Below are 22,702 nucleotides of genomic sequence, written 5' to 3'. Positions count from 1 at the left end.
TTAAATGGCTGCACCAAAAAGGAGTCTACAAGGTGGTGACAGGAGGCATCACCACGGTGTAATGAGGTCCAGGTGGACCTTGAGCCTCCCCAGGTCCTGAGCACCATAATGCCAACCTCTCATTTTAGGCAGGACTAACCCGAGTTGCAGTCCCTCAAATAAAATTTAAGCGGCATGGAACAAATCACTTTGGTCAGCTCTACCAAGGAAGTGTTCTCGTAGGGGAATAATACAGTTGTCACGTCTATAAAGTTGGTTTTCCTGCCCATCACATCCTGCAAAGACACTCACCTGTGCTGCTTTCCCCAGACAGCACTCGCAGTGGCTTCCCAAGGGAGGCTCTCACCAAGGCTAGTATACAAAAGGGCCTGAGGACTCCCCCGATGCAGCTCTCAACACTTCTCTGCACCATTTTATCTCCCTTCCCACATCCTCTAAGCCAATAAATCAAGCAGAGCTTCTTAGATTGAACTCCACTTTGCTAACGTTAACATCTTGGGACACCACACTGCCTGGATATCCCTCACCTAGCTCCATCTACGCATCCAGAGCAATGGGTTATATCATGACCTGGCAGTCACACAGCAAGGCCCAATTTTCTAGGCATATCACGAGCAAACTCCATTTCAAAGCCATATTTTATGGAGGAAAATTTTCTCAGCAAATTTAAATGGAGATATTTTCCAGGGGAGGATTGCATTTAAATACTTTAGATATTGTCTTGACACTTCTGCAGGGAAAGAAAATTCCTACAAAAGATACATTTTAGTTTCAGCTGAATGAATGTCACAAATAGTTTTTCTTTAAACAACCTTGCAGCCTGAACCACGTATGCTTTTGTAAACGGGTGTGAAGTTACGGCACTTCCCAGAATAAGGAAAATCCCCATCAGCTCTGACTGTCAGTAGGTTAAGGCTGGTGACTTACATCAGCTTCTGCAAACACTCCGTGGCAGACAGGAAACACTTGTCTTTGATAAGGGACCGCCTCTGAAAAGGAGACAAAGAGCTGTGCCTCTGGAGGAGCATCTCCCCAAGAGCCACCCCACAGCTCCTCAGTGCTGGGCACAAAACAAGCGTATTTGCTGCCCACCGAGGGCAAAATAAAGCTCTTGCAGACAGTGCCACACTGCCGAGAGTGGAACTGTAGACATCCAAGTACGTTCAAACTTAGATGTCTTTGAAAAGACACTGAGCAGAGCAAATATTCCCACCCAGGAATACTGCTATGCAGTAGTTACAGACCATAACTAACTATCACATGTCATTTAGGATTTCTGAGTGCAGCGCAGGGCCCCTGGGCTCACTCAGGTGGAGCTCAATCGTTGGCCAACACGTAGCCCCGCACCACCCCAATGACATGACAGAGGTGCTAGCTCTTACCTGGTTGGTGGTCAAGGTGAGATCTTTCAGAGGCCAAAGGTGTCTGAAAGGAGATGACAGAAAAAAAAAAAAAGCTTTAGAAGGCAGATGTCCATGTCTTAACTCCACCCTAAGTCAGTCTTGACTGTTCATATCTCCTCGTTCAACGTGATGCAGAAGTCACGGTGGTGCACAAGGCTGAGTTCTCTACTTTCATTACATGGCCACAGGAAGAAAAAAAATAGCTCAGTCATTGACCTGAAATTAGGGTTCATTTCACCCACAGATGCTCCTGTAATAATCAGTGGAGAGCTTTGACACTTTCAGATGCAATTCTTCTCACTGGGTCTAGACTGAATCACATTGAGATTCTGGGTGTCTTGCTACACCACTGAAACCATTGAGCAGAAGATGACACAGTTTTAGAAAACCTCACACGCCTCTTGAGTCTGAGTCATTAAGTCATTAGTCTTCACATAACACTTCCAAAGATGGATTTTACTGAAGGAATGGGTGAGGGAAATGTCTGGATCCAGAGCCTTTCCCGTCTTGAGACTGTGTGCCCACACAGCAGGTACCATTTGGTGGTCTACAGCCCTTTCTGAGACACGTTTATAAACTATATCCTATTGTTTCCAAGTTGGAGGAAACCATTTATTTGGCAAGTTAGAAACAGCAGGCTAGGCTTCCTCCAGCAGCCTAGGAAAGACTTCAGTGCTACAGCTAACGATGGAGCAAGGAAGCAACATGGTATAATTCCTCCCCTCCGTGCCATCAGAACTTTCCCTGGCTGCCAGCTTCCCAGCTGGTATCATCGGAGTATATCCAGAGATGAAAAAGGTCACTTACTTCTGTACATCCAGAAACTCTAGCAGCTTGATGTCAGGAAACAGACTTAGGTCCACAATCCCTTGACAGTAGAGGTCATCTTCTCTTTCATGATAGAGCATGTAGAGCATGAAAAGCTCAGGGTAGAAGCAGGGCAAGATCAACGGCAGGACCACACTGCATGCCTTCTGGTCACTATGGCAGAGATAAGCACAGTTGAGTCCTGTTGGGAAATCTATAATCTTGATATGAGACAGAGCCATGTAGGACTCAACATAAGAGGCAGCTCCTGAGGCTGCAAAGAGACCTGTTCTCCTCTTCTGCCATCTTGCACACAACCAGCCCAGTAGCTGGTGTGAGTTATCTTACAAGGATGCGTCCCACATGCCTCCAACTCCCCACATCTTTATTCTGCTACAGAACATGATTAGGAGGAGCTGCTGCTCTCCTACAAGCCAAAATACTGAAAGCTTTGAACTCTTAAAGAAAAGTGTGAGATGTAAACCTGAGTCAAATGGACAAATGCAATCAGTTTAGCATTTAATGCATTTTAGAAAACACCTCTGGGTTCCAGCAGCCTGAAGTTAAACAGCCAGCGGTGACACCTACCTTGTCTCTCCACCCACACACTTTGCAGGCATTTGGCCTTTCTGTTCCAGTGCCAGATGGAGCAAACCCCTAGAAGAGAAGCAGAACTGTTTTATTTCTCTGAAGGCATATTTTGTATTGTAGGCAACCTGGATTGTTCTACATTGAAACCTCTGATTAAAAGAGCTTGACAGAATGATGCCTGGCTCCAGGAGCTGTTCTCTATCAGCAAACCAAGCCTCACAGTTTGAGGGCATTCTCCATTACCAGCAGCAGATGCCAGAAATGAATCAGTGCTTCAAAATATCTGTATACCTTCTGAAAACTAGGGCAATCATTCCAGAGATCCTAACTGTGGTCTTCATTGAGCACCAGCTCCTTGTATTCTCACTTAAGAAACATGAGGTTTCAGGACATGTCGCGCCAGCCAATTCTTTAATCCATCTACGAACATTCGAGGATACTCTGCTTTGAAAAAGTAGCTTGGGTTTGTCCTGATATTTCCAAGCCAGACTGCCCAATGCCAAAAAAGGGCTGAGGATAGGTTGCCTGTTTTTGGCACAGAAGCATCTCATCTAGTCTAGCATCATCAGCGTAGCCAGAGACACGCTGGCTAAGCTCCCCACGCTGCACCTGAAAGGTCTTGAGACATGAAGCAAGCTTTCCAAGCACCGAGCTCAGAAGCTCATGTGAAGGTTCACACAAACCAATGCTCGGGTTAGCAGCCCTGTTGTACTGCTCATGAACACAGCTCAGATCCCTCCACTTCACCCTGTTTCACAACACAGACATGCAGCAGATGAACTGAATCAAATCTGACTCATTCCCATCAGCTGTGCTGGTGTTTTCAGACTGCCCCAGGAGGGAGAACTCATGGCAGGGCTGGCAGCCTTCCTCAAGTACACAAGGCTGATAACAAAGCTTTTATCCAGCCTCCTCATTTTAAGGCAATATCTTCCCCGAGTGCAGTTAGAGGCAGAGCTCCCCACCTTTGCCTACTGCGGCATTTCTTATATCTCCTGCTAAACAGATATTCAAGCAGCAACAGGACCCCAGTCATGCCTTTGATCCTGTCCTTACGTACCCATGGGCACAACCACCTGGCTGAACAACCTCAGTTTGGAGTTACTACCCACTCCAGCCCAGCCTCAGCAATGTAATCACGCTGCACGTTACCTCCTGTTGAGTTGAGGCATGCTAAGATTAAATTCTTTTTCATTCAGCAATCAATATTGAACACCATTGTTGCATGCTTTGGTATACTTTGCTGCTCTTGTTATTTAATGAGGTTTCTCACTCATATTTGTGCTTGCATAAATGAAGTATATCATGGGTAAGAGCTCACCGAGCTGCTGTATCTCACTGAGGTTTAGTCACATTAAAGCCATGTCCTTTGGGTCACGTACTGAACAATGGACATGACACAATTCCTATGTCCATAAGAGCTTAGTTATTACAAATACCTCTATCCAACGCTGTTTTGAATCAAGTCTCCCAAAAAAAACAATGTGAAATAAAGCAGCATTGACGTGAAAGAATTATCCCAACGGTCTGCTTAACATACCCATTGGAAAGGCCTCAGAGTTCTTTACTTACTGGTAAAACTCCCATATTTTCTTTGCATAGTACTTGACTTCCTCTTGTGCCATAGTCAGCAAGTGTCTGTTGGCCCCAATCCCAGAATATGTTGCCTGAAAAGCTATTGTCAAGGCCTTCAGCAGCTTTCCTAGTGGGTGCAGAGAAGACTTCAACGCCTGCATGATAGAGGAAAATTAAGTTTTACAAGTCCACCTTTGCCACGAGCAGAGGAGAACACTTAAAGGCAATCCAGCCTTCTCCTGTCAGCAGAGGAGAACAAGCCTAGAGGTAATCACCTATAATTTTGGTCATTTTAACTGCCAAGAGCCCATTCTCCGCCCATTATCAGAAAGAAATGTGCTTAGTAGAACTCGCTGCTCTGATGATCTTTGCTCTCTCTTGCTTATCACAGCAAAGGGTGCTTCAGGGTAAGGCTGTCTGAGTGCAAAACAACTTTGAGTGCATGGAAGTTGATTAATCATTTCCAGCAGCTGGTTATTCCCTGACACAGCTTGAGAACTGAGTAAAGCATTATCAGCACTTTCCTGGCCTGTATAGCTGTACATAAAATATCCAAAAGGCATGCAAGAAAGCCCTCCTCTTCACAAAGGTATTCACACATTTTAGACAAGACTCTTGAAGTCACTGGCTGTATTGTACGTGCTAACAGAAAGCAAGCTGCTGTGGCCTTTGTTCACATCTGACGGACAGACATAGATCATTGGGGTTTTAAACCTTACCTTCTCTAAATAACGCTGTAGTGACTCCAGTTCCTGGTGGTGGACAAGCTCTTCAAGAATATCTTCTATTTTCCAGGAAACATCCTCAGTCCCCCTGGAAAATTAAGAGGTGAGAAAGAAAAACCATGTAGGAAAACTTTGGGATAAATCCCAGTTGGTCTTGCAGGTGGATACCAAGGGGGCAATGAGACTATTTGAACAAAAGAATTCTACTCTACCCTTTTCAATGGAAATGCCCCACCTACTTGTAGCAGCTGCGGTCACCTAAAACTCATCACCTTCAGGTCCCCTCACAGCCAGCCTGAGTTGCACCCTGCACACGTTCATCTGATATTTTTGAGACATTTTCTTCAAAGAAAATGAGTTCAGCCTGAATCTGCTGACAATATCAGGTAGGTCTGCTTTAACTAGCAGAGGAGCCAGTATCGACTGGCCCACATGCAGATGCCTATGTTTAATCAAGTGAATCCCACCTAAATTTTCATATATATATATATATATATATATATATATATATATATATATGTGTGTGTGTGTGTATATAAGTGTGTATATATATATATATACACACTTATATACACACACACACACACATATATATATATATATATATGTGTGTGTGTGTGTATATAAGTGTGTATATATATATATATACACACATATATATATATATATATATATATATATATATATATATATATGTGAATCAGCCTCAACAGCACAATATTACATACAGACTTAAAAGTCATCCTCCTCCAAGAAAGGCAGAGTGTCATGGACGGGAATAATGGGGTAATAATGCTTGGGTTTATAGCTTCAATGTAAGGCAGTCTCAAATGTAAACCGCTCTCCTCTCTACAAAGATGGGCTCCTCAGTTGCCGCAAAAGCACATTATATTCCTACCTGTGGCAGAAGAGGTACTCCTGAGATTTCCGCAGCTCTTTGCTTGTTTGTATGTGGAACCCTGTAAAAGACTCTTCTGTTTCTTCTTTGCAGCCGGAATGGATGAACTCCAGGAACTGGTCATAGATTCCCTTCCACCTCTTCTCTACTGGGAATTCTTTGAGGCCCAGCTGACTGCACAACAAGACATGGCGTTAGGCTTCTCTGCAACCCCCCTTGCGTATTTCAGACTTCACCTTCAAACACGGGAGGTTCTCCAGAATCAGATATCAACATAAGAACTATGGGAGCAGAGAAGTCAGCAGTGCCTAACTGGTGAGTCAGAAAAAGCAACTTGAGTCTATTTGCCTGGCAATGACATACTCTGGGTCAAGAAAAACTAATTCCTGCTGCATGGAACGCCAATAATCTAGAACTTTACTGATGAATTGATCACAGGTTTTCTGCTCCACTTATGGATATTTCTGAAGATAGAGAGACTATGTAATTCAACTGAAAGCCTACAGAAAAGACAGATAGCAAGGAGACATTTGAGCGACCACCACCAGTAGCTATTGATGTCTGAAAAGCACAGGAAATAGGAGCTGTTTCTGCAACATAAAAACTCTGATGGACTGGAAGTGCTTTGAGGAGAAAAGATTTTGCAAGAGGAATTAACCTTAGAGGACAGGCAGCTCTTTTTCCCACAGAGACTCCTTCATTTAGGTTAAATGCCTGAACCCAGGCCCTCCGGGCTGGCAGCCAGAGCATCCCTCTGTGGGGCTCAGCCTAAGGATAAGAGTCTATTCTGAAGCATGTGGCCCAACAGTTTCAGCTCAATTGCTCCTGCCCTTCACTGGCACCACTGCCTGCTGAAGCTCTGATCCTGGCTCCACACTTGGCTCTCACCCGGCTCTCACCCCATAGAGCACAACCCAAGCCCTTCAAAGCTTCACGTGCTGTGCTTCGCTCCTCGATTTTTGGTAGCTTTCCTCTCTCTAAAATATCAGTTAGTAATATTTTGGATGGTAGCACAGAGGGTCAGGAAAGGAGCAAGTGATATATTTTAGCAACCCAGCCTTGCCTGTGTAGCTTCAGACCTGTCTGTATACACGGAAAGGTACATGCACACACATGAACAAATCACTCCAAACATTCAGCTTCCAAAACTCTCTCCAGCTTGAGAATGGGAGCAAATCTGGATGGCCAGTGGAAGGACTGGAGAAGAACATCTGGTTTCTGCTTCCCACCAGACATTAAGATTAAATGACAAGATGTACTCTCCTTTCTTCCTTCTCTCCCTGTATAAACACCAGTTTTCAGACCAGCTCTTTTAGGCAAGGACTGCCTTCATCCCTGAAGGGACTGGTCCAGTACTCTTCCAGGTATCGTCAAAACACAAATCACAACCCAAAAAGTCAGCTGGTTTTGCTCACGTTTTGGTTATTCTCTCATCCGGCTGTTCGTTCGATGTATTCAGGATGCCTTGGGTCTGCAGGCCTTGCCCTGATTTGTTAGTAAAGGTTCCCTCCAGGATGAAACCATTGGCAAATGACAGCTTTCCCTGCAACAGAAATACGGGGTTATTCTGCCAAGATCTCATTAGCAAGAGGAAACAAGCTGGACCGAGAGCTCAAATTCTCTTTTCAACAGAGCCAGCTCCTGAAACGGTGACTAAGAACAACTTTCAGCACTGAGGTGCACATTTTCAGCACCCAAAACAATAGTGTCATTAAGGTAGTGATCGCTGGAGACAATACATCTCTGCTGTCGAATGACATGTAGAATTTTGGAGGGTGAAGACATCACTGAGTAAGACTCTTGCATTATATTTTACAAGTTGACAGTATCTTTTTTTAAGTTATAATTTTTTTCTGGCTTAAAACACATGAAATTGCAATTTCTCCTCTATTTTTCCTCTACTTGTTAAAACCACAAACAAGTTTGGCCTCAGGGGTAGAGGGAAACATATGATATTCACCACAAAAGCTTTCAAAATGTTTTCTGCTACCAAGAAAAACCTTAAACTCTCTGGGGAAAATACAGGAGAAGACAGGCAGTAGCTTGATTCAAACTTGAAAGGTTTTAATTAAACCAAATCCAAAGTTAAACAATATCGTAATTAATCTGGCTTCCAATGCAAGACTGAAATCCTTACTGCTCATAGCAGGAGGCATTCTGTCTTGAGATAATGAGCAGATTTTTCTAAACTAACCACCAAACTAAACATTAATTTTGGAGGGAGCTGCATCTTAAAACTAGGAGCAGTCTCTGCAACTTCACCGTAACACCTCTGGCTGAAGAAGATTATGACACAAGCACTTCCTCCCATGACAAGTCAGTAAATGACGGGGCTAAGTTGCAATTGCTACCCTCACCAAGTATCTATTTTGACATCAGCTCAGTCTGATTTGACCACACACTTCCCGTCAGACTTGCCATGCGTTTCTGCAACAAGCCAGAGGACTAGTTTTCCCTGCAACGGGGCACTTGATGAACACTTTAACCAGCTATTTCAGTTAAAGATCAACTGAAAAATGCCGAACATGTCAGTGCAGTAGCCAGATTGTAAAATTAAGCTTCCAAGATCCCTCAGCTATGTTAACATCTGGGTTATGCTAGCAGAGCACTGGTACTGCAACTCTGTTTGCTTCAAGCATCATTTCCTGTGCTCCCAAACCACTACAAAGGCAAAAACATTTGTTCTAAGAATACAGGAACATCCTAACTGCAGCTGTGAAGTGCAGCCAAAAATCTCCCGCAAACAACAGCAACGACAAAGAAAAAAAAAAAGCCTTGTATAAAAAGAAAAAACAAAACAACTAAAGCCTCCATCCCCCTGCCTCTTGAAATCTCTTAGCTGCAGCCTCCCTTCTGTAAATGAAAAAGATAACAAGAGGGGGAAGGGAATAACAAGAAAACGTTATTTTTTGGAGGGAGGGGGTATGAAACTTTGAAGAATCTATTCGCCTTCTAGAAAGCAAGCAACCATATGGAATGGGAGAGATGGACTAAATGCTCACCTTTCCAACAAAGGTTAGGTCTTCTGTGAAGTTTCCTTCATAGACTGAGTCATCTTCCAAGAGCAGAATCCCAGAACCCTTCATGTGAAAAGCACAAGCAATGAGTTCATGACACTAACTCCCTCCCTACTCCAGTTCATCTAGAAACAGCCAATGGCTCAGACTATTTATGGGCTGCAGGTTCTGAAAACCTTTATGAAAGCTCAACATATGATCTGCAACACCCAAGAGGAAAGCAAGGAGGTGTTCTAGAGACAGCTCATTAGGCATCCCAGCATGGAGGAGATGTACAGGGTAGTCGGGTGGTTTTAAGTGACAGTAATACTACATTTATTTCCTTAGAATAAGGAAGAAATGGCAGCTTCCTACTCTACGAGTGGTCACCAAGAATTGTGATATGGATCAAATTCATGGCCCTCCTGATCCTACGACTTCCTGGTGACTGTAGCCAATTGTGTCATTCTTTGTAAGAGAAAAGAGGAAGACAGCTGCTGTGGAGAATTAGATTTGTCCCTTGCTTTGCAGTCAATGGGGCTTTAATGAGCTGTTCCTAAGCACTCATGAAATGACTCTTTCCATTACCTGCCAACTCCCAAGGCCGCTTACAGTAGCACACATTTCAGAGGAAGAGCACCAAAATGCAGAACAGACACAGAATAATTTATGCCAGTGGGGTAAGATTCTTCTCACTGGGGCTTGGCCCATGGTTTGAGCCCAACAGTTTAAACATACCCATACCAGCCAGAAAATGTGGTCACTTTTAGAGTTGTAACACATTTTCCGCTGGAACAGTTTTCTTGATGGAAAGTGCCCTTTTTTGGCAAAAATAAAAGGTTTCCATGGGAAGCTTCTTGGCCATACTGATTTTCCACTAGGAAAACTGAAGCGATTGCTCCCACCCGGAAGCCTTGTGAAGTTAAAGGAGCCTTTGGCAGCTGGCAGACCAAAAGACAGCTTTATTTTGGTTCCCTGCAGATGGAACTGTTATGGAGAGCCCTTCCAACAGAGTTTCCATGCTAAACATTTTGTCCTAATTCGGTGTGAGGGGAGGGGGTTGTTTGTTTTTTTAAGTGCGTATTTTTCATGAGAAGAAATGCTTTTATTTCCAAGCCAGCTGTCCTATGCCAGTCCCTTTTGCTTCCTACACCAACGTCTAAATTTTCAATGAACTGGAAAGACAGCTGAGCATAGGTAAGCTCACATTGGCAAGGTAAAGACTTGATGATATCCAAGACAGACATAGCATTGCATATACTAGCACAGCACATGAACAGAACATGAGTTCTGTTCTATACTTGTGACCTGATGGTCAGTTGAACAGCAAAGCTTACAAAGTGTCTTAGCATGAGCAAGGAGAAGAGAGTCTCCCACATAGTTCCTACCTGTACCTTGTGAAGGTGATAATAAATGGAAGATTTCATCTAGGCTTTGTTCTTCAAAAATGTTATTGTGGTAAAATATCAATGCTTAAGTTTTTCTTGCCGTCTATTTTCCCTCAGAGATTAATTATAAAGGAAAATCTTAATCTTGTCCTTGATGGGGGAATTCCATGTCCCACCAACACCTAGAGTCCACTGAAAATGGATACTTACCACCATTTTGTCAGCATGAAATGTCCTTTGATAGCAGACACCTGACTGGGTGACTACAATGCCTTGTCCATGTTTGTGATCATCGAGCCATGTACCTATGTATCTCTCCCCTCTAGAATGCAATAGAAAACATTTTTTTTTCTCTATTTCACTACATTTTAGTCAATCTGATGTATCACCTACTGAGGCTAGGTTTACCTGATATAGTGTTCCCACACAGTATAAAAGTCAGATTTACTGCACTAACTCAACTCTGCAATTCCCCAGGAGTTCAGGCCTTATAGCAGAGGCTGAACACGTTCCTCCTTCCCAATTCCCCCTGTCAGAACATAAGGCTTTCCCTGTGCCAATAGAGGCGGAAAACTCTCAGGCACCTAAAGCCATCACTGATCCATACCACCTTTACCTGTCTTTGTCTTCCCAGACTCCATATCCATTCTTCTTGTCATTTTCCCACTGTCCTGTGTATTTAAATGGATGCTCAGCTGAGTGGTTCTCCAGTATCCCAAACCCTTGACGCACGTTGTCTTTGAAGTAGCCTTTGTAGACCATATCATTCCCATACCTGCAGGGAGAGATACAAACAGAATCCAAGACTGTGCCAATTTGATAGCTTCTATTAAAGCAGCAAGCCAGGAAACTGAGTACATTGGGCACATCTGCCTGCCAAATATTACACTCGCTTGGCTGTTATCTCTGGAGCCTCTAGTTGTCCACTATTAGGAACATACATCATGCAAGCTAATCGCTTCACAGATAGCTTTCAACATTATCTGAGCACACAACACTTAGGGTTTCCAGTTGTCCTCTGAGAGGCTACTCAGTGCTTGACCTCTTGCCAACCAGATCCCAGTGACATCAGGTTAATCCAGGGTGGGAGTAGATCAGATCAAGCAGGAAGACAGATCTGCCTTCACCTTTCTTTTCCCACCCCTTCTGCTGCTGTTTCTGGCCTTCTAAATTGAAGGGAGATGGAAGGTAAGGCTGGGACACTGCCATATGCCCACAATAGGGTGCTTTACAGGCAAGGCTCCATCCAAATCCCCAGAGCACCGCTTTGAGACACAGTTGTGCAAACGACTGTTCCCAGAAGCATCTGGCACTCCACTTCCCAAATTAAGCTCTGGGTTTAAGCTCAGAATTTGAGTGAGCAAGAGAAGCAAACTGGGGGAAGCAGTCCACTTCAGCAGTTCAGGAAAACAGTTATGACTCCCAGACCAACAATCCCATCCACCATTAAGGAACCTACTCTACGTAAGGTTTAGTTCAGACAGCATGGCCAGCTGAGAGAGCACGCTACATGCTCCTCCAAGCCTGTCCAGGGCTGATGGCACACCACGCACTCTCTGCTCTCAAACACAAGCACAAATACCCAACAACATCCTCACCGATAGGGCACAGAGGTAGTTACAACGGTTATAGCTGGTTGGAAAGCCATAACCATCTTTAACCAGAGTCCATCTTTGCGTTTTACTTACTCACAGATTCCATAGCCTCTCATCTTGCCCTCGTACCAGTGGCATTTATAGCAGTCATACCGGTCTTCAGATCGGCGAGGGACAAGGCATATTCCAAACCTACAGGGTGCACATGGTGGAGGTCAGCACAACAATGTGACTCAGTTGTATTGGATGAAATTTAAAAACTAAGGACCTGCCAAAGTGATTTACATGGCTGGGGCCAGTTCTACCTCTGACATCAATGAACTGTTTTCTTAACCCCAACACTAAGTATTTGAGACACTTTATCCCTTTAAAACCTAGCTTATTCTGGAACTCATTTAGAAATACGAAGTCTAAAAGTCTTATTTTCAAAAAGTTTTAGAAAAATAATGTTTGAATTTCATGGTATGGTCTCTTTCCCTCCGAAAAAATCTGATTTGAGATTTTTAAAAGATATCAAAAAATTATTTTTCAAGGTATTTTTTGTGAATGAATTCACCTAGATTTAGAGATCAAAGGTGAGACTCATCCAGCCAAATGGACATGTCTCCATCTGAACAGGTCATCTGCATGCTCTCCCTTTTTTGTAGTCACTGGCAATCCACTCACTAAGTTACAACTCACTGAGCCTAATGCAGGGGTCCAGAATAGGTCAGATAAATTGGGCTCTAGCAGTAAATAGAGCCCCTATGCAAGACAAGCAGCTTTTCTGTACCTCTAAGAGGAACTATTTCTTAGCTTACTTTGAAAGTAAAAAATGCTTTGGGATTTTTGTTTAAGACTTACCCATGCTCCAAGCCTTCTTTGAAATCTCCAACGTGGTTGCGTCCATCACGCCACTTCACTGTGCCCCTGCAATTTGAAGGGAGAGTTACACAAATAAGATCACCAGCAATGTACACAATTGCAACAGAAGTTATCAATAGCCTAGAGACTGCTAACATCAGAACGTTTCCTCAGGGGACAGGGAGAGAGAGTTCTCCAGGCACCTCTGGGATCTTGGATTGCATTGAAGGGTTTTGACACCATAAGGTTTTCATGTCCTGGAATGAGCTGGAAGAATCTTCTTCCAAATTCTTTTATCTCAAAATCATTTTGTAGAGTTGCTGGGTCATTCATTTATGACAGTGCATATGATTCTTTTTTAATTGAAGCATAGCACATGATTAAGCCAGCTGACATTCCAGCACGGCACATCCCTGTAGACAAGTTAATGACACCACAGCCCAGAAATTCATTCATTCATTCTACCAGGCACTATGAAAACAAAAAGAGATGAGTGCTGGCCTAGAGGGATTGTATCTTTCCATCTGTTTTGTGCTGGGGTTGTAGAAATGATTACACAAGGTAACAACGCAACAATGAGACTGGAACTGTCGATGCAATGCAATGGTCAAATTATTGCACAACCATGCCCAGCTGTGAATGAATTTCCTCCCCCTTCCTCTCCCACTCGACCCACACCTACTCACTGTTTTAACTCTTGCAACAGCCCAGACACAGCCAGTTTCCTACATGTCCCCAGCCAAAGACAGTGCAAGTTGGTGCGGTACCAAAACCCCAACATGTTGTCTTGACTTTCACCAAGGTTGTTTTTAACACCTACACGTGACAGACTCTGTTTTGGGTTTTAAGATACAGGGAAGTGGTCAGATCCAATTAAGTGGATTTAAAATACATCTCCTTTTGCTTTGTTAGTTTGAATGGAAGCAAAAGAGAGCAAAACAAACATAACACCAGCTCCAGCCATGGGGGTGGTTCAAGCAGGACTGTTTCTTTCCTCCACTTTGAGGCATCAGGAGTACTGGGACAAAAAGGCAAAGAGGTGGACAAGCCATCATGGCCAGCTTTGCTCTTCTGTAACCCTGTATTAGTATCAAGTCATATAGGAGAGCAGTTTCAGCGGTGGGAATGACAGCAAGCAACTGAAAGCCCAGGTATTAGAAGCGCCACAAGTCACTTAGTTCTGCCATGAGTTTCTTGGGATGCCTCAGTCAAGTCACTTAATCTGAAGCAACGGAGATTACTTCTTCATCACATTTCTTCCAACCCAAAGATAGGAGGAGGCAAAGAGCAACAAGCAGTGCTTGTCCCTCTGTGTCTGCACAGAGTGGTTTTCTAATCTCATTTTCTAATTTCATTGGGATAACAGTGCTGGGGAGGGTGGGGATGATGTGAGGGACTGCCTCAAGCATAGCCCTACTCCAAACACCTATTTAATGCTGGTCTTTAATGCAAGGCACAAGCTCTTCCACAAAAGATTCAGGATCAAGCTTTTGTTTCTGGATATTCTGATTATTTTTAGGCTCTTTCAAACCAAGTCTTTAAACCCTTTTTGCTTCAATAGAAACAAACCATGTATAAAAGCTGTATAAAACTCAGAAAGTATAAAAATCCCATAGCAACCTTTTTGTCTGAGGAGGTTGGTCATATTTGAGTTTTCTTCACAAAAACATAGGCTGTGTCCTTTGTCAAATAGATTTTGATTGGGACCATTTAACTTTTCTTTTATAAATTGTTCCCCTTTGGCATAGCTAATTCTTAAACTTGGGTTGGGTTTAGCAAACAGTTCTCATGTTCCCAAGAAATGCATTTAAGCATCTTTTGTATTTAATGAATTAAAAAAAAACTCCGATAATTGTTCAGATGTTAAAATACATTTTGATAGCATCAGAGAAAATGCTTCACTTCTCACATGCAGAGTTTTTTGTTTTATTTTATTTATTTTCCTTATCACAATAGTAAGATTTTATGCCTCAGGCTGAGATCCTGATAGTAAGCACTGGCTCAAGTCTGAGCCTTAATTACAGGCATAATTCAGTGAAGCGCCTCCAATGTGATCACTGCCACATTAGGGGCAGCCTCTACAATTTACTACGTTAACCAGTATCATTAGCAAGATATCTGCAAGATGTAGATCATGTGGCAGGACTCATACTTTGACCAAGCTCTGAAAGCAAGCAAATACGTCCCAGATGCCCCCAAATCTGTCCTCAACACCAGATTTCCCTGTGGAAACAAGCGAGGCAGGAACCAGAGAAGCCAGCACATCCCAGGAGGTCACCAGCCCCCAGTCTGTGGTCCAGATCCTTGGCATGGGATGCACCCACCCATGTCCACAGCCATCTATATATCCACTGGTGCATCCACTGGATACAAGCAGCACTATGTCAAGACATCAGGCCATCCTTGCATATTCGTGCTCAGGAAAGGGGAAAAAAAGTTTCCTTACTTGCCATGAGGCTTTCCCCAGTGCCACTCGCCCTCATAGGATGCGCTTTTGAACTTGCTCTCCAGCCTGAAGACGTAGGTGAAGAAGCGGCAGGACGGGGGCTCGGTGCCTTCTCCTGTCTTACCCCACAAAGGGAAATCTCGCTTCCCATTCAAAGCCTGGCGGATGGCTTGGTTCAGCTTCCACTGCCAAACAGCCTGGGAAGAGAGGAAGAGGAGCGCTGAAGGAACAAGCGAAGAAAGCCAAATGGTTCACAGCAAGAGATAGTTCAGGAGAAGCAGAAGCAGCCATGGGGCTCCCACTAATTCTGTGACATTCAGCTGGCTGAGCTGGTGAGTTATGGCCCACCTGTCCTGTTCTGTTCCCAGCTCCACTTCCAGCACCCCATCCTCTTCCACCTACTACCCAGTATCTGAGCCACCTTGATGAGGTATTGGCTCCATGGAGAAAAAGACATGCTACTTATTATTCTGCTTAAAATAACCAAAAAATGGCAAAAGTCACACACAAAAAAAAGGTTTCAGCTGCATTTAAGCAGCTGCAGACCCCACTAATCTGTCTTCGGGTCAGGAAGCATAAATCCTGATGCTTACAGATATGTCAGTTTCCACTCAGTAGTCAACATTTTGCTCCCACTATGGAGCTGTCATCCCCTCTATGCCATTTCCCTATTTCAAGGCTCTTCACATGATACTTCCAGGTGAAACAGAAAGGCCCTGACCGCTGCTAACCTTCATCTGTGGGTCTTTGGCAGAGAGAAAGAATGTTTCTTCTGGGGTTATAATGCGGAGTCCATACCTGTGAAGCAAAAGACATTGCAGAGACTCTGAAAAACATGTTTCTCAGTCAAACAGAAGCTTTTTATTTATTTTTTTTTTCCCCAGGAGCTAATGCCAGTTTGACAGCCAATTTTTTCCTTCTGGAGAGGGACTCAACTATCAAGTCATCTTTGTTCTCTAGGTCTGCTACCCAAATCATTTTATTACTGATTTCAAAATGCCATCAAACACAAGCAATGAAAGTCGAAGCTGCTGTGATCCCATCTGAGAAGTGCTGCAATCAATTGCCCGTAGCCCAGAACCAACACCACTAGGGAGAAAGGAACTGAGACACAGTTTTGAACCATTATCTCAGTTCCACAATCAAGTAATTAAGTTGAAAACTTCCCCCCACACCTCCAAGAGGAGATTTTTTACTTACAGTCCTGGAGCTGATTTCTCCCTGCTGTTTTCATCTACCCACACAAGCTTCAGATCAAAGCTCTGAAAGCTGTTGCCCTGGAACAAAAGGGAAAAGATGTTATGTTGATGTAAAACCTACACTTTGCCCTTGCTGTGTCAATCCATTGAACAGCAGAGCAAGATATACAGCACAGTAAATTCCCTTTTTTTGTAGTCCATGTATCTACCTCATACTACGATGATGGATCTCAGAGACTGAAAAAAAAAATGTAGGGGAAGGAAAAAAATTCTCAGTTTATCACTTACAACTGGTGGTCCATAAATCCATGGCTCCACCACTAACAGTAACAGACCTTCTGTTCCAAGACACCTTTTAGACAGTATTCATCTCTTGTAGAGTTTCTTCCCTATTGTATGGAAACACTCCCAAATCATCCCTGACACAAGGCACGCTTATCTAGGATCTGGACTCAATGACACAGTCACACAGTGGCCTATGAGGACATTCAAAGAGTTACTACTTTAATCAAGGAGGCAGCAAACATAAGAAATAGTTGAAATATTAGGTAAAGACTGTTTAAATTTTACATCTCCCTTCACTGTTTAAAGTCTGAGTGCCTACATTACAGCTTCTGTCTGTAGGATGTAGTCGAGCCAGGTTGGGTACTGGCACCATGGAGTTCACCATGAGATAATCACTGATGTATCCACCAGATTTGGGGAAAAAAGGGAGAAATGAAGGTTGAGATTCCCAACACCAGAGCCCTGATCAGCAGTCCCCTGCTAGCAGCCGAAGATAACCAGTTCAATTCCAGTTCAGTTATGTCTCCACATGCCCCAATAACAGTCACAGCAGCAGATGAGATGCAGTGGGTGGAAACTGTTGGCTGAACAGAGATGTCTACAACGTAGATATCTCCCCATCAGATGGTTACCCTGGGCTCTCATCCCAGGGGCCAATGGAGTTGAGGGCATGATTCAACTCATCCCAGTTTTGGCACCTAAAATAGGCCAGATGAGCCACACCCAGGCAGCGCGTGTTCCTCTCCCCTGGCTGCAAAGGGAGCCCAGGGGGATTTGCTCACAGTAAGATCACTGCAGCACTAAGAAACCTGTTACATGAAGCTGAACAAGATAATTGCTACCCCATTTCCTGAGGCCTAGGCCCTGACAGCCGAGCTGCCCGGCGTTATCACAAGGGCCCGTGTTTGAAGGAGGCTGTGGGATGCATCAGCTCACATGGCAGTCATGTTTAGGCACCTGGGGCACTGGCACATCACTAAAGGGAAAGCAGAGAGAGGTGCATGTGAGGAGAGCCAGACTAGATTACAGGTGCCGTCAGTCAGATCAAGCCAAGCTGGACTTCGTTAACATGCTGCAGAACAGCTTTGAACAAACGCTGTGTGCTCATCCATGGCTGTAGACACTCCCTGTCTGCTCCACACCCGGCCCCAAACCCCTGAAAAAGCCCCAAGAATGCCTACAACTTCTGCACACATGCCACTAGCAGGGTGAGCCACGAAACATCGTATTTAGTCCTATGCTCAAGTGTTTACAGTGTGAGATTTTTGACCCATCAGAACCCCTTTGAGTGAGCAAGGACAAAAATCAACAGATGCACATGCAGGCATGGGCTTGGGTTATTAAAAAGGTGTCTGTGATGGTTAGATAGTACACAGTTACTACAGAAGAAGATGTGTGGATGCTCCTCTGTTCTTACATCACTAGGCTTTCTTCTCTTACTCTCCACTGCAAACTACAGGTGCATGGATCAAAGATAAGGTTTTGCAAATAGCCAAGCTCTGCTGCAGTTTCAACATCACAAGAATATGAATTTTAGTGTCGTTCATCTGTGCTGCCCTTCCAATCCCCCTGAAAGGCTGGAAAATTCACCTGAATTAAGACAAGGACGTCGTCAAAGAGCAAGATCCTGTCTGATCGATTTGTGCTGGCAGAGATGGGAAGATTTCTGCTATCCTCCAGCAGCCTCCTTTCAGGAACACACAGCATGTCCTGCAAAAAGCGCCACAAAGGTCAAGGTTGTGGACCAAGAGCATCAGGAAACATCACAGTTGGAAGAGGACATCCAACTCAAGCCAACAGCTCCTGCAGAGGCCAGATGCCTCTTGGCACAAGCTGACAGTGACAGCAGAACTGGACACAGGGTTCAACTTCTAAAGCAGCTAGTGACCATAATGTTTCTTCAAGGTTTCCACACTGCCCTGCCGGTTTCCAAATGAAGCCCCAGATGCCTGATCCATATCAAATTTTCTCCATGGGCAAGCAGACCTCCCAAGGATCCCCTTGCCAATATACACACTGTATCTGTGACTCACTGTGAATTTGTAGCCCAAGGATTTCCATAAGGTCTTGGTAAAACAAGCTTCATCCAGGACTTGGCTGATGAAGGACTCCAGCTTCACATATTCCTTGACAGCGCTGGTAATCACATCCTTTTCAGAGCCCTGATAAAGGAAGGCAGGACTTGATCAATGCTTCAGGCATGGGTATGCAGGGCATCAGGCTACAGCTAACCAAAACCCTCAGCAGCTCTGAATTCAAAGGACTAATGAAGGTTAATCCTCCAAACCCTCCCAGTTCTAACATCATCCATGCCACCAGCAGAAGTGTGCAGCCTTAAGTCAGTTACTTGACCCTTTGCAGCTCCTCTCTATGACAAGTAGCTCGGACTATGCTGGAGGACCCACTGTTCGTTGCTTTGAGACCTTCGCGTGGACTGTGCTCCACCAGTGCTGGTTAACACCACCTTGGTTGTCCACTGGAAAGCATTTTCCAGCCTGCCTTGGATTCCCTCCCACCACCACAAAGCCCCATAAGTTCTCCATAAGATGTTAACACGAGCCAGATAAGTAACATCACACAAAGGCCCCTACCTCTTTGAGAACCTCGTTCAGCTTGGTGAGGAGCAGTATGTATTGCTCGATGTGGTCCCGGATCGGTTTGTGGAGGACAGTGTATAAGGCCAGTGACATGGAGGTCTCAGAGGTGAAGTCCGTGAGGAATTGTTTCAGCACTGTCTTATGGTGCTTCCAGGCTTCACTGCAAGGTGGCAAATTAAGACAAAGGCCCATCAACTAGTCCTTCTGCAAACTGCTGCTACTCTGCCTTCCAGGCACTACAGGCTACCTCACTCCCAGAAAAGATATTAAACGACTTCAAAGAGCAGGAGATAACATAGTGCAAATGTTTGCACACCAAACACACCAAAATAAGACAAGGAAGAAAGCTTCATTTGTTCTGTCTCCGGCCCAGCTGTTCTTGCAAATACGAATCACACCCACAGATGCATGGAATATGGCATAACTTCCATGATGGTTTGTGCACTGAATGACTCAGATACAGTGATTATAAATCCTCTCATGTCCTGCTCTCATGCTTTCATTTGCTATTTTCCATGAGACTCTGACAATATCCGGAACAAGCAGTGGAAACTACCTGCCAGATTCCCACAAAATGCTTTTTCAGATCCCACTCCTTCCCTGAACTCCCAAATTTATTGGATTCCTCTCCCCCAAATGTCTGAATTGTGCCTACTACAAAGGAGATGGAGGGAGATCAGCAGGGGAAACCTTTCAGCAGCTGCTGTGGTCTCAGAAGCCTGCGGGAGCAGCCACTCTGGTCAGTTCAGAGGAGAGACAGCTGGACCACGACACAGAGATCGATCACCAAAAGGTGCAGTGCTGTTCACTCTCGTTTAGTGTCTTAACGCGTACAGTATCGCTGTGTTCCTATCAGCCCTTAAAATACGCATTTTTCACTGACCTTTTGCTCTTTGTGGCGTGTTCGAAGCCATGGACTACAACGTAGTTGGCAAAAGTGACGAAATATCTGTTGGTAAATAAAACACAAACACACAAACATGAGTTGAGTTAGAGATGCATATTAGCTATGAGGTTAAGTGACAGAAGGAAGAAGATCATTTGAAAATGTGTCAGGTCCACATTTTCAAGGGAGGCAGAGACACAGCTACTGGACCTCCCACCTTGGCTTGCACCCTTTTTGTCCTCAGTGGTTTAAATTTCTCATTGACTTTGCACTACAGTTGTCTCAGGAGCTTTAAGTTTTCCCAGCTTTTAACACAAGCATAAGTTGTGCAAAAAGCCTTGGAAAGGAAATCTACAAAGGCTGACCATAAGAGATCAACTTCAGATGTATGAATTTCTGCTGCTCGAAGTAAATATATCAGGCCTGTATTACTGATGGCAAATGCTTGTCAGTGTCCACGTCAATGTATCTGAACTCACACTAGAGGGAGATCGAGCTATATTTTGTCAGCAAATACCATGTTTTCTTCCAGTAGTGATTTCAGATAAATCAGATATTCCATCCAGACTAATGATCATTGATTACATTTTCAGTATTTACTGATGATTTTCAGAACCCTAAGCAGGGGCTTTGTTTACTCCTATATCACTGCAGAAAGGATGAGACATTATAGCATTAAGTTTGCACAGAGTGAGTCAGCAGTGGTGGGTAGGAACCAGCTTTTTTTTGCATGACATCCAACAAAAACAGGCTTAATTTCAAAACGAGGGGAAAAGAGGTCTTCAGATAAGCTCTTCCTTTTCACCAGCTGAAACCTCAACACAAGTTTTCATCTCTTTTGTGCCTTTTTCAGACAAACCAATTCTAATTCACTGAATCAGGCTCCAAACGAACATACTCTGCTCCAAAGCCTGTTCACATAAAGGCAAAGTTTGTAGTGCATCACTTCCCAAAACGATGCTGTCCAAGTAAAAACAAAACAAAAAGTAGCCTTTCCTCCTCCTCCGTCTGTGTACCCATAAGCAAAACCAAGACTAGATGAACAACTATCTCCAAGAACCAGAATGGCCATCTCCCAGTCCTGCGTGTGTGCCAAACCTCCCAGATGGTACAAACCCATCTAGTCAGAGCTTGGCCATTGTTGAGATGAATGAAGGACCAAACATCGTCTGATCTTTACGTCACCTCAGGTGCCCACAGCCTATTTGTCATGGTAGGACATCAACACACAGGTTACACACACTCCAGTGACTTTGACAAACATTTACTTTGCATTGCAGACAGATGGGGAGCAGACATGTAATTAATTGTAGAAAGAGCTATGGGGCATTATGTTTTTCATATCATGCTACCTCCATCACTTGCTATCATATCCCTAGCCAAAACCAAATAAACATGGCACAAAGAGGTAATATGAACTGTGTCTGGTGACATCTTTCTCTCCTCGTCCCTATTAGTCCTTTAAACCTTCCTGTGTACACCTTTCCATTCCCATGACAACTCAGCCTTTGCTCAGTCCCCCAGGCACAAGTTTTCCTGTTGGTCTTCTTTCCATTTGCAAGATGCATTTAAAAATATATGTGTGTATTTGCAAGAAAAATTCTGCCTCTTAAAAGCCAAGTCACAGATACAAGAAAGGCTACTTATTAGATGATCTGCAAAGATACTGAATGCAGCCCCTTCTCTGACCTGATGACTGAACAGCACCATACATATTAAATGCATCCCTTTTGCGCTAACTTACCATGTCTGGTAGAGGTATTTGATAAATTTGGTACCTTATTCTTACTCCAAAAATTCTTCTGTACTTACTGGATGTAGAGGCTTAGAAACAGGTCTCCTTTCCAGACAATGTAAATATCCTGGATGCAGAATGACTCCGAAGTGCTGCATTTTTGCTTCACTGTCCGGTAATTCTCTTCTGTGAGGTTCCAGAGAGCTTGAAATTGATCATTCAGGAGCAGGAAGAGCTTAAAGTTCTCCTTTCCTTTCTGGTCACTAGGCTCTTTAGGGGAAAGAGAGAGGGGAGAAAAGGCCATCAAAAAGCCTTAAATCCAGGAAACCTTGTGCAAGACATTGCCTGCACCTAGTACTCAGCCCAATTTGTCAGTGTAAAGTACAAATATTCTTATAGGAAAATAATTCCAGTGAGGAAGGAGATGATGATTATTTAGGGTTGGGCCCCTGTCGGTAATTGCATGGGTTATCCATGCTAAGGCCTTCTCCTCTCCCTCCATTCTCATGGGGCATGTGGTCACAGCAGCCTGCAGGGCTCAGACCCAGCTCAGACACGAGCATCAGGGAAAAACTGGGGGAGTTTTTGCCCCTGGCCCAAAGGGCTGCTCCCAGTCTTCTTGGAGGACAGACCAAAAAGGAAAGATGGCATAGGAGGGAAACAGCCTACGGGCCTAATCCAGTCTCACCACTTTTGGCCAGACAGGCTTGTGAATATTTATGGATTTGTTATT

The 22,702-nt window shown here is 44.1% G+C and overlaps 1 protein-coding gene across 4 annotated transcripts in view; it reads right to left on the bottom strand.

Moving 5' to 3' along the window:
• ALS2CL (ALS2 C-terminal like) overlaps window positions 1-22,702 on the bottom strand; it is a 44,480-nt gene that overhangs the window by 3,275 nt on the left and 18,503 nt on the right. For all 4 annotated transcript variants that reach the window (XM_035554539.2, XM_035554540.2, XM_050709317.1 and 1 more), the window contains exons 3-23: window positions 22,047-22,239; window positions 20,232-20,297; window positions 19,343-19,508; window positions 18,785-18,913; window positions 18,342-18,461; window positions 16,468-16,544; window positions 15,999-16,065; window positions 15,268-15,464; window positions 12,822-12,887; window positions 12,072-12,170; window positions 11,000-11,158; window positions 10,594-10,705; window positions 9,002-9,079; window positions 7,415-7,542; window positions 6,000-6,173; window positions 5,096-5,189; window positions 4,374-4,531; window positions 2,799-2,867; window positions 2,211-2,384; window positions 1,383-1,425; window positions 928-989 (exon numbers count right to left, since the gene is read on the bottom strand). In XM_035554539.2, coding sequence (XP_035410432.1) covers window positions 928-989; window positions 1,383-1,425; window positions 2,211-2,384; window positions 2,799-2,867; window positions 4,374-4,531; window positions 5,096-5,189; window positions 6,000-6,173; window positions 7,415-7,542; window positions 9,002-9,079; window positions 10,594-10,705; window positions 11,000-11,158; window positions 12,072-12,170; window positions 12,822-12,887; window positions 15,268-15,464; window positions 15,999-16,065; window positions 16,468-16,544; window positions 18,342-18,461; window positions 18,785-18,913; window positions 19,343-19,508; window positions 20,232-20,297; window positions 22,047-22,239 — 2,431 coding nt within the window. The remainder of the gene's footprint in view (window positions 1-927; window positions 990-1,382; window positions 1,426-2,210; window positions 2,385-2,798; window positions 2,868-4,373; window positions 4,532-5,095; window positions 5,190-5,999; window positions 6,174-7,414; window positions 7,543-9,001; window positions 9,080-10,593; window positions 10,706-10,999; window positions 11,159-12,071; window positions 12,171-12,821; window positions 12,888-15,267; window positions 15,465-15,998; window positions 16,066-16,467; window positions 16,545-18,341; window positions 18,462-18,784; window positions 18,914-19,342; window positions 19,509-20,231; window positions 20,298-22,046; window positions 22,240-22,702) is intronic.

The sequence above is a fragment of the Cygnus atratus genome, chromosome 2 (assembly GCF_013377495.2).
Source record: "Cygnus atratus isolate AKBS03 ecotype Queensland, Australia chromosome 2, CAtr_DNAZoo_HiC_assembly, whole genome shotgun sequence".
In the NCBI taxonomy this organism is placed as follows: Eukaryota; Metazoa; Chordata; class Aves; order Anseriformes; family Anatidae; genus Cygnus; species Cygnus atratus.
Note: the sequence above shows the minus strand (reverse complement) of the source record. Positions and strands in the feature narration are given on the sequence as shown.